The sequence below is a fragment of the Ochotona princeps genome, chromosome 1, assembly GCF_030435755.1.
Source record: "Ochotona princeps isolate mOchPri1 chromosome 1, mOchPri1.hap1, whole genome shotgun sequence".
Lineage (NCBI taxonomy): Eukaryota > Metazoa > Chordata > Mammalia > Lagomorpha > Ochotonidae > Ochotona > Ochotona princeps.
This window is the reverse complement of record NC_080832.1, coordinates 129260443-129272505: the sequence shown is the minus strand read 5'-3', so window position 1 is coordinate 129272505 and position 12063 is coordinate 129260443. Positions and strand designations below refer to the sequence as shown.

Here is a 12063-nt window from a genome sequence, read left to right as displayed (position 1 = left end):
AAATAGCTTGTTAAAATAGCTTTTTAGTTGATGCCAGGGTGATGCGGTATTTTAGGTAAAGGATGGGCACTGTTGTGCATAAGTGTGCTGTCAGGGTTAGATACATGACACTGGGATAGGAAGGAGAACCAATGTCAAAAAGTGATTCTCACTTTCTTTATCTCGATGTTGCTGTACGTCGAAATAAATTCCTCCTGTCTCTTGAGTTTCATGCTTGATTAACCAAGCAGCCAAAAGATACTCCAGTAGAAGCAGAAGGAGTAAGCCATCCCTTGATGGGCTGTGTGTGACTTAGGCTGCAGTGTGTAACTTAGTGCAGCATACAGTTGTCCACGTTGCGTTGAGTAGTACATTATATAATGTGAGCTGATGTTTGAAGCCATTGCAAAGCTATCTTCTTCCATTTTCCCTCTCCCTTCCACATGTCCCTAAAGATTTATTGTTTTGCAGAGTTAAAGAGATTTAGATGGAGAGCACTTCGATCCACTGGTTGCCAGAAATTTCATCTGTGTCTCCCATGTGAGTGCCAGGACCCAAGCACTTGAGCCATCTTCTGCCACTTTCCAGTCATTTAAGCAGAAAGCTATGGTGGTCAGAAGGAGCACATCCAGATAGAACTGGTAGCCACGTGGGATGCCAGCATTGCAGGCATTGGCTTAACCAGTTACGCCACATCACTGGCCCCAGTGCTTTGTTTTATAGAGAAATCTGTCGTGTGGTTGTCCAGATGTGTCAGTGCCTTCTTTGCTTCACTTGCTGTAGATTCATGAATGGCCGTCTGTCCACTGAGATACAGGCACTGACTAGATCTGTGGGCTTTGCTAAGAATTACCGGCTTGCTCATCCATAAAACAAGAGGTTTGGACTAGGGTGTCCCCGAGTCACTCTGTAGATTTTGATTTTAAGGCCGTTTCTGGGTTTTCATTGCTCAGCTCCTGCCATTTTTTATTTTGCCCTTTAGGTTCCCACAGGAGTTGGTTGTAGTGCAGTGCTCATCAGTACTGGGGGTCACTGTTGTCAGGGAGCATTTCTGCCCTGAGCCAGGAGATCCCAGATTAAGGCTCTTCAAATGGCTCAGCCAATAGGAAACAGCCAGCCAAACGTAACAGTAACATATTTTCTTAGGTCCTGGCTCAAATGAATAGAAAACCTGTCATTGTCCTGTGTTTTCAGGGCATGCATGACCTGCTTCCCCTAATCCCTACCCCGACACATGCCGAGAAGCATGTGTTTAATGGTAAGAGCATGTGTATTTTGGAGTTTCATTGCCAGGTGAAAAGTTCAGAAGCTTCAAATGAGTTGACTTTAAAACTGAAACTGTTGTGCCTGCCGAAATGAAAGACCACAGCAGCTATGGTTTTCAGCGGCCAGTGAGCCACCCAGCCCTGGTTTGACTCCTGCCTTCCTCCTCCTCAGCAGCTGCCAGCTACAGAGCCTGTTTTGTCAGAACCTCAAGAAACAATGAGGCAGAAGAGCCGCTGGTTGATGCAATTAGATCAATTTCTGTGCCTTGTGGAGGCCCTGAGCTGGGCTGGGGGAGGGTCGTCCCTGGGTTGCCCAGCAGCTTTGGCCCAGGTGGCTTGTGCGGTCACTTCATAAGTCATTGAGTCCTCCTGCCTTGGGCTGCAGCGAGAGGAGGGCGACTGGAGGAGGAGGAGCCTGGTGGAGAAAGGTTTCTGCAGGCTTTCTGGAGAGCTGCCCAGGTTTCCCAGCCAAAAAAACAAATAAAAAATAAAAGGAAAGTGCTGAATGACACAGATTATGATATTAGAAAGGATGCCATTGTGACTCTGCTCTGGAGCCTGCTGTCTTTGGGGGTGGGGCATGGAGGGCGCTGAGGCGCGTGAGTGCGGACAATTAAAGTGTGAATGCCCCCTCCAAGGAGTTACCCCTCCTTCCGCCGTATGTTAGAAATTCTGCAGTTTGGATTTATCTGCATTGCAGGTTTCGTTGGAAAAATGACAGGATGAAAAGCCAGTCACTGTCTTCCTTTTTTCTCGTTTTAATTTATCAGGAGAAAGAGGAAAAAGAGCCAGCCTGAGACCCCTCCTCTTTGGTGTTCGATTCCCTCCCAGGCACATAAATAACCTCCTCTGGCTGTCTCCCCTCCCCCTCGGCCCCACTGCCGTTCGGCCGTCCTATTGCCGCGCAGAATCTGCACTGCCGCTTTCTTATTACGTACAGGGGAGGATTGTTGACAAGTGCTCCAGCCTGCTCACTGCGCTCGCCCTCCCTCCCTCTGTCCTTCTTCCTCTCTGTCTCTGCAATGCTCCGGCTCTGAGGATGGCTGCTCCACGGGTCTGTCAGGTGCAGTTTTTGGTGGCTTATCTTGAGGAACCTGGGATAGAAGGTCTGTTCCTTATCAATAAAATAAAAATCAAATAGCTCTAGTTTCGTTTCAGGCTGCTATGGCTTTTGTTGGAGAAATAGGCCTTTGTGGGTTTCCCTGGTGGGGTCCTGATTAAATCCATTATGGATGGCAAAGTGCTGTCTTTCTCTGTATATCTATCTGATATGAGTATGGGAAAAGTGTTGTGATTTGCTTAATATTAATATTCTTTTAGCTTTGATATCCTCCTCAGGGGCAACGGTGGTTCCTGCAAAGGCACTGTGGAAATTTACAAGGGAGAATTAATGTTGCTGTTAAAGCTTTAAGCTTTTTTTTTTTTTTTTTAACCGTTTTGACCAGATATTCCGTTTCAACCAGGCTTCTATGACTTGAGCCATTTCTCTGGGGACTGAACTGCCATGCAGCAGTAGCCGGTCCCTTCATTTTATTGCCAGTGTATTTGCTCACTTCCAAGCATTTAAAAATAGATGTTTGATTAAAGTTAATTAGTTCCTCTATCCCTTAGCTCTGGCTTCCTTTATAAATAGCATGTTTTGTTTCATTTCCCTTGACCCTTCATTTACCTCTGGCCTTCTTCCCTTGAAAGTAAGGAGTAAACTGAGGCATTTAAATAGATTCCGGTCCCTCAACTGATTCTCTCTTAGACCTGGAAGCTACAACTTGAAGTGTTCTTGATTCTTCTGCTTCCATATTTCCTACCTTCCCTGGTGCAGCCATCAGTTTCAGGTCCTTCTCCCCTTAGGAGATGCCATGCCCCACTCCCGAGTTCTGCAGAGCCTCCATTATGTTTCAGATGCTGCTGCTCTGTGTGCTGTAGGCCTTTCACAACTTGTTTTGCTGTCAGAAGGGTTGTTGCTTGCTGGCGGGGACAGCTTGCCTTCCCCCTCCCCTCCACCTCACTTGTACTGTGAATAGATCTCTTAATCCTCTCAATATAGTCATCTGAAAAGTAGGTGGGCAGCTAATTTGTGTATATGTGAATGGATTTTGTAAGAAAACTGGGGAACAAGTGTAAGTCCCAGTCATTCTGCAGAGAAAACAACTTGAACTTCCAAAGGGGCACATTTTCATTGTGTCAGAGACTAAAGGCAGTCAAAGACATTGGCTATGTGTTTATGAACTGATGATGTGAGCACCAAATGTATGAAGTTTTGCCTGTATGTCATCATAAATTAGTACGCCAAGTGCTAACTTTTGGAGCTCTTGGTTGGAGATAATGCCAGCTGAACCTATAGTAGAGACATGTTTCTATTTTATCTTAAGCCTGTGGGGTAATGTGATGATGCTGTAAGAGTTCAAACACCCGAATACCCACCCACATGTTGTCGTTACTTCAAGGCAGAGTGTCATTAGCTGTCTGTGATCGTGTGATGTGCATGAAAATCTCCCTTCAAGGGATGCAAATTATGTGATATGGAAAGCCAAATTCTTGCATGTCATTTAGTCCGAACAACCCAAAGCTTCAAATATACATGTCTTCTTTATCCATCTAAGAGAGTTCTCAGCAGTGCCCTTGTGTTTACCCCTGTGTCCTGTGATTGTGAGCTCCTTGGCCCTGCAATGAGGCCATTGTTCTGCAACCCGTTTGCCATAGCAGCCTCTTCTTAGTATTGTCTTTAATCATTTTTCTTGTCAGTGTGGAAGGTAGCTTTTAACCTCAGAGTGGTCAGTCCTGGCCCACTGCACTGTCAGATCCTTCTGCTTAGGAGATAGAAGCTGGATTTGTATTTCCTGGGGATCGCCAAGATTGATTTTTCCTGTCATTTAGGTTACGTGATAAGGAATATGTTTGGTTTCTTGATGAGAAATTTAAAAGGACACTGAGATGGCAGATGGAGCAAGAGGAATTAAGAGCTCGAACAGAGGATTCAAAATGACTGGATATAAAAGCAGAACTTTGCATTGTAGGACATTGTCTACAATTCAGTTTTGTTCCTCCTTCAAGGCACTGTGTTGTTCTAGTGGTTATGCCAGTTACGTGAAGGATGACGAACCAGTGAAAGGGGCAAAAAGCGCAGGGAGAATCAGCCCTTTCCCCTACAGAAGTGTCAGAACAGGCACCACGATGTCCTCACAGTTCTGGTCATCAGAGTCTTGTGCATCTGGGCTGGTCTTGCAATCTTTCCTCAGGATATGACTCCTTCTAGACAGTTCGGTGTGCCTTGGCCAAGTTCAGCAGTCAGAGGTGTATTGTGTTTTATTTATGTTTGCTTTGGAATCTCTCACTGAAGAGTGTTCCTCCTTCTTTGCTCTGGCTGTGGGAAGGAGAGGGCTTTTGTCTTAGCTTGGCCAGACTAGACCCCCTATAATGGTCCCAGGGAGCTGCTTAGTAACTCTGCTACGTTGGAGATGGCTGCTAGCTGGCTTCTTCGTGGCTCAAGATGTGGAAATGCCTTTTAAGCTTAAGGGTCATCCCTCCTCCTTGTGCTTCTCAAATAGGATAAAATGTTAAGAGTCCAACATTGTCTTCCCCAGTATCCATGTTGCTAAAATAACAGTGTCAAATTTTTATCTTAACACCTTTTCTGAAAAATTAAGCAGCCGGTTTCAGATTTCTGAGGAACATATCGCTGCAATGATTGGTTGTGATCAAAGGCCGTTAGGGAAATTGTAAATGCGTAAATCAATCTTTTGTCCATATTTTGGAGTGGATGTAAAATGCATAGAAATGTGTGTATGTTTTTGAAGTCTGTGGCTTTTATTTAGGGGAGTCACAGGTTGGGGAAATCTTAGGATCATATTTCCTTGTTTACAGTGGGACATCTCTTTAGCTGATTCAGAGCAGACAAAGGGGACCCTTCCTCGCTTTAGATGGTGTTTCCCAGAGGAATGGGTAATTGTTTTCCATAGGCCAAGTTGTGACACTATCTTCATGTGCACCTCATTGATTGTAAGTGTGTCACTGACATCTGCCTGTGACTGTCTCTCCTCCTCAGCCACATCAGCATGTTGTTCCGAAGGAGCTCAGTGGGCCTCCCGACCCCGGCCTTTAGAAGCTTCCCGGCTGACCAGCCTTTGTGCAGTTGGGGTTGAACTCTGTATTCAGGCCGGCCCCACACAGCTGGCCCCAGCCAAATCTTTACCAGCCAAGAATGTTTAAAAAGCCAGGAGTCCATGTTCTTTCAAAATCTGAGCCTCCGTACGCTCGATTTTTTTCACTAGTAATGGCGGCATACCATGCTTTCCCACTGCCTCAGAGAGAGTCCTGCAGCCAAGGGGGCTTCATAAAAATTTTTTCTCTGAAGTCAAGAGGGCTGCAAGCACACACACATGCGTGTGCATACATGCACGCTGATTGCTACAGAAAATGAAAGCTCTTTGGCTGCTTGACTGTTTAATATGTAATGTGATACCTTTTCTCACAGTGACAGGGTGACAGACGGCATTGGCTCTATGGTACAGAATTACCTTTTGTGAGCCTCTTCCATAACAAAGCTAAACACATTGCCTCTCCCTAAGATGCTAATAAGTTGGTGCACTCCAGATGTTTTAGGAGCACTGGAGCAGCTTCAAAGCCCTCCTTGTTTTTCCTGTCTTTTTAACCCTTGTTTTGGTATGGCTTTTGTGGAAATCAATTGAATTTTGGTTTCATGTTCTGTCATGTATGCGTAGCTAATGGGAAAAGACTGGCAATACTTCTTTGTCTTTAAAATATCATGAAAGCATAAAGACCGCACCCTCCATGCTTTATTTTTCAGATGTTTAGGGCAGAATATTCTTCTTTGTATGTGTGCTCTGAAATCTATGGTAATCGTCAGAAATTCCTTCAGCTCTAAGGAATCTTTGGTCTGATCTGTGTTCACTTATCCTACCTGCTGTGATGTTCAGGCAAGAGGGAGTTGATCTGATACATTATGCCTCCAGTCTGGAACAGGAGTTCCTATTCCCGTGCTGCTGTTCCAGAGTGAGAATGAACCTGTTTTTATTGTATTGTCCCACATGGCTTTGGAAGCCTTTTCGTTTCTTGGTAATCTGGGAGCTGGAGTGAATGGCTTCTGAAATTGCAGAACTATGTGATGGCAAGGTTCCCTTGTGTCTGATTTCTGTGGAGCTCTCAGCCTGGGAGGTTGAAACATTGCATTTTGGTAGCTGGGTGGTCACGTGACTTTGACCTGCTGCTGTCACCCAGCAGTGACCAACCAAGGTTGCAGGCACAGTAGTGATTTGGAATTTTCAACACACATGTATTGCTTTTTTTAGAAGTATAACCCACTGCATATTATTATTTTTTTAAAAGATTTATTTATTTTTATTGGAAAGCCAGATTTACAGAGAGGAGGAGAGACAGAGAGGAAGATCTGTCCAATGGTTCACTCCCCAAGCAGCCGCAATGGCTGGAGCTGAGCCAATCCGAAGCCAGGAGCCTCTTCCGGGTTTCCCACGTAGATGAAGGGTCCCAAGGCCTTGTGCTGTCCTCAACTGCTTTCCCAGGCCACAAGCAAGGAGCTGGATGGGAATTAGAGCTGCTAGGATTAGAACCGGCACCCATATGGGATCCCGGCGTGTTCAAGGCAAGGACTTAAACCACTACGCTATCACACCGGGCCCAACCTACTGCATGTTAATAGAGGAAAACAAATTGTAATGCAAGGAGACTGGCTCTTTGGGCCATTTAATTCTTCTGCTTAACCTGCTGTCTCCATAAAAAGGTTTGTATGGGGGTGGGAGGGGATTGGGGAAAAATGTGTTTGAATGGTAGGGATGCCATTTTGTTAGTTCACACTGATGAAATATTTTTTGAAACTGGAGACAGGGTTTTGTCTGGCAGGACAAAGGCAGCACACATTGGTCTGTGTGCTGTTAGAACAGTGTCTCCTCTGCCCTGTGGCATCATGTTCCTCTTGCTGACTTGGCTGTCTCTCGGACTGGACAGGTTGCTTGATTTGTGTTTGAACCTTCCAGATGAAATGGCTAGCCAGTGCAGTGGCTCTGTGCGAAAGGGGGATGGATTTGAGAAAAAGAACATGACCAGGCATGATCCAGTCTTGCAGACCGTGACTAAAAGGAAATTACTCTTTGTCTGGGCCTGTGTATCCACAATGGAAGTACTGAAATTAAGAAAGTTGATTGTGTATAGACTATTCAGTCCTGGCACTTGATAAAAGCTGCAAGAAGCTGTGGTCCTTTAATTCCAAGAGCAGATCACTGATTGCCTGTGGATGATGACCCTTGTTTTCTCTAATGAGAGTTTGGAACATCAGTATGACTTCTGTTTCGGGTGATCACTCATAGCTGTCTCAGAAGGTGTTGTAGGGAATCATGTGATCACTGCTTTAATTGCTTTAATGTTGCCCAGTCATACCCTTGGATCAATGCACCTTACATGGAGCACACATAAAGTGCATTATCTCCCAGCTGCTTTTCATGTAGTATGTCTTCATGCAGTTTCTCTGAATTTGTGCCTTTATTTATTAGGGTCTATAAAGTTATTGACAAAAGTAATCTGAACGGTGGCCATGGATACCTCACTGTGAACTGTATTGTGACAGATTCTGCAATCATTTTCTGTTGCCTGTGACCTAATTTGTTCTCCCACACTGTTTTGTAGTGGCTTTGGGCAGCTAACTCTTTTCTTACTGACATGGCTACTGTAAGCCAGGTTCTCTAAATGTGGTCCCTAGACCAGCCAAAACAGCATGAACGTCCCAGAGGATTTGTCAAATTGGGGCATCCTTGTGTGTGAGGGCTAGTAGTCTGGGCCTCCCAAGTGCTTCTGATATGTTTGTTTCCTTGGGAGAAATACTAGATCATATCAGAAGAAAAAGACTAAAGCTGTCATTATTCTGTGTCTTTCTGCTCAGCTAATTGCTATTACACATGGAAGTTTAAGGAGTGTTTTTCTCCCAGTGTCTGTCTCCCACTGCTACTTCTTTTTTTTTAAATATATATATATATATATTTTATTAATTACATTGCATATGTGACACAGTTTCATAGGCTACACTGCTAGTTCTGATTAGTTCCTCCTTGATCCACTTCCACTCCTTCTCTTTATTTTCCAATTCTAGCACCCCTTGTTTTTGTTTGTTTTATTTATTTATTTTAAAGATTTATTTATTTTATTACAAAGTCAGATATACAGAGAGGAGAGACAAGAAGATCTTCCGTCTGATGATTTGCTCCCCAAGTGAGCGCAACGGCCAGTGCTGCGCCAATCCGATGCCGGGAACCTGGAACCTCTTCCGGGTCTCCCACACAGGTGCAGGGTCCCAATGCATTGGGCCGTCCTCAACTGCTTTCCCAGGCCACAAGCAGGGAGCTGGATGGGAAGTGGAGCTGCTGGGATTAGAACCTGGTGCCCATATGGGATCCTGGCACGGCCAAGGCGAGGACTTCAGCCACTAGGCCACGCCGCCAGGCCCTTGTTTGTTTTATTTTTTAAGAGGCAAATCTTGACCTTTCTGTGTTTGCAATTTCTGATTGACTGCCTTAGTTTTTGTTAACCAGCACTTTCCCCTTATTTTTTTCCCCACTATCCAACACGTGCAGAATTTAGATTTTGTTTGCACCTGCACTCTCAGAGGCCTGTTAGATGTGAAGTAAACAAATGGAGTAACTCTGAGCCTGTATCTCCATCTCTATTCTCTTTTGTACGTATACATACATACTATTGAAAAATGTAAAACTCACCAAGACTGGACTGAAATTTATGGTGCATATCCCAAATCTGTTTATATATTGCATTACTGGGCAAGTTTGCTTTACTTTCAGAGATTTTTTTTTTTTAATTTATTTCAAATGCAGAGAGAGAGAGAGAGAGAATGTGAGGTACCATCTGTTTCTTGGTTCACTCAATAAATGGCCACAATGGCTGGCATTTGGGCTTGGCCCAGACACTTGGGAGCCCGGAGCTCCTTTTGGGTCTCCCATGTGCAGTTTCCATATAGCTGGGTCGGTCTCTCTCTCTCTCTCTTTTTTTTTTTTTTTTTTGCCTTACATTAAAAATTCTCCTGGTTGCCTTTTTCTTTTGGAGTTTGTGTCATTCTTTGTTTCTGTATTATAGGCTTAACACCACATTGGTCTACATGAATAGACATGAGGTTTTATTTACCATATTGTAGTAGTTTTCCAACCTTATGTTATTACTTATATTCTGAAATGGTGTAAGACTTGATAATGTGAAATGTACCTGTAATAGGACAGGTCCCAGGGTTTTATATAAGTTACGTCTGTTCTTTGATATACTTTAACATGATATAATTTAACCAGATATATGGAATATTGTATTCCAGAAGTTTTGTTTGTGTGTGTGTTTTTAAAGATTTATTCTTGTGTTGAAGGTACAGTGTCAGAAAGTAAGAAAAGTTAATTTTTTTATCCTCTAATTTACTGCCCAACTGGCTGTAACACCCAGGTCTGAGCCACGGTGAAGCCAAGAATTTGGAACTTCATCTGGGTCTCCCACATGGGTGATGAGGGCCAGTGTCCTTAGGCCATCATCTGCTTTTCTGTAAGCTTTAGCAGGAAGTGGAGTAGGTGGGACTTGAACTGACACTCCAATATGGAATGTCAGCCTCAATCAGTAGCTTAAAATTTTGTACCACAAAGCCAACTGCTTCGGTAATTGTTTACTCTAAGTAGAACCGTTGTTGAGTATTTTAAAACAGGGAATCCAGTGTTTATAATGTAAATGGGAAAGGCTGGGAGAGCAGGAATCAAGGGGCTACTTTGTTGTTTTGACTTCAGGTTTAGATACCATGGATGGATCTGCAGAGACTGCTGAGGTCACTGCTACAAGGCCAGCTCCTGAGGTCTTTAAAGCTGATGCTTGAACAGTTGCTGTGGACACTTGTGTCAGTGGACATATCCTCTAATTCAGAACCTGCATCTTTATTTCATATAATCATCTATGCAAAGGAAGCTGGGTGTTAGAAAAGAATGCCGTTACTTAGCTATAACCCGCTATAACCCACTAGTGTGGCCTTCCCGCTTGTTAGAATACGTCCATAATTCTTTGTACATAGCTGCATCAAGAGCTTGTGGGAGCTGACAGTTGCTTTCCCAGGACCATTCTCCATTTTGGTTATGAAACAAACAAGTATGTGTGATTTACATGTTTACATCCTCTGGAGGTGATCAGAGATGGTTCTAGCTGCAGCTTAATTTAAAATGTTGGAGGAGGAGTTAAAGTGTTTACTATAGCTAAAAAAATTATAATGCTTTATCTTGCATGGCAGGTACTCATTCCTGATGGTGTATCATTTCAGGAATATGCAGTTCAATTTCATATTGTTGCTCCTTTCATCTTTCCATCCTTTGGGCACAAGTATTGTTGATGATGTGTTTTAAACAGGAAATCTAAAATAAACAAGCATAATGAGTCCAAGTTAAGTAGAATGAGGTTTTACTTTCCACTTCCCATTGAAAAGAGATGAGTGATTTTAACTTCTCATCTGTTTTGGTTTGTCTTTGTCCAGCATTGTGTAGGGTTAAATATGGTAACCTGCTCTTTCCTGATGTGATGTATTTTAAGTGTTTGTCCCCTTTTCTCACCTGTAGGGCTCCTTGGTAATGACCAGTCTAAGGGATTAGGACCAGCATCAGAACAGTCAGAGAATGAGAAGGACGATGCATCCCAAGTGTCCTCAACTAGCAACGATGTTAGCTCTTCAGATTTTGAAGAAGGGCCATCGAGGAAAAGGTTAGTACCCAAGGTGGACTATATTGGTTCCCAAAACAGGGACTGTAAAACTCAGGTTCTAGTTATGCCTTGTGTTGTTAGAGGTGAGCCTTCTCACAAATTCTCTGTAGAGATTTCTATGGAAGAATCAGAATTATGGGATGGTTTCTAGGTCTTTTCCAGTGGTTATCACATGAATAAATTAGAGGTATAATGGAATAAACAAAACATGTTTCATAATAATTGGCCATTGAGTTGCCAGCATGTTCTTTGTGTTATAACTGTTTTGAGTTGACTCTCTTCTGTCGTAATCTCAAGGGTATGTCAGATAGTGCTTGCCACTGTTGAGGACAGATGTTTCTTTGAATTCAGTGAATTAAGTGTGCTGGTTCCGAAGTGTTTACTACTTTTTTTTTTTACTCCTTATCAGGAAACCAGAAATAACACTGTGTACATTTTAAAAATCCATTGGTGTTTAAGTTAGTAGTTGTGGAAGTCATTTTTTTTTTTAAAGATTTATTTTTATTTATTTGAGAGAACAAGAGAGATCTTCCTTCCACTGGGTTACTCTCCAGATATCTGCAGTGCCCTGGACTGGACCGAGCTGGAGCTGTAGCAGGTTTTCCGTGTGGGATGCAGGGACCCAGCGCTGTGACTGTGTTTGACTGCTCGCACTCCAGCTGGAGGTCTATCATGGGGTGGTGGCATCACATGCAGCAGCTTGAACTACTGTACCACAATTCTAGCTCCGGATATTGTTCTTAAAATTCAGCTAATAGAGGGTGACATCATCCTCGGATCGGTGAAATCTGCTGCATTTCAGAATTATCCAAACCCCTTGGTCAGAACCCTCGGATTATGTACACATTGAGACTTCGGGTCGACATAAGTTGGTGGTTCCCCTTTCCTGGGTATGGGACATGTGGAAAGTCGTGCGTGGTTTCCGCTTCCCCCAGGAGCAACAGGAAGAAATAGCAAGTTTGAAAAGCAATGAGTTCACCCAATTTTCCCTAAACCTTGATCCTTCTCACCCCAATCAACCATGTAATCATTATTAAAAAATAAAATTAAAAAAAAAACAACCAGCAATTAC

General features: G+C 43.5%; 1 protein-coding gene across 5 annotated transcripts in view; it reads left to right on the top strand.

Moving 5' to 3' along the window:
* The window catches only part of JARID2 (jumonji and AT-rich interaction domain containing 2), a 223002-nt gene that overhangs the window by 125929 nt on the left and 85010 nt on the right, over window positions 1-12063 (top strand). For all 5 annotated transcript variants that reach the window (XM_058667827.1, XM_058667835.1, XM_058667817.1 and 2 more), the window contains one exon: window positions 10850-10991. In XM_058667827.1, coding sequence (XP_058523810.1) covers window positions 10850-10991 — 142 coding nt within the window. The remainder of the gene's footprint in view (window positions 1-10849; window positions 10992-12063) is intronic.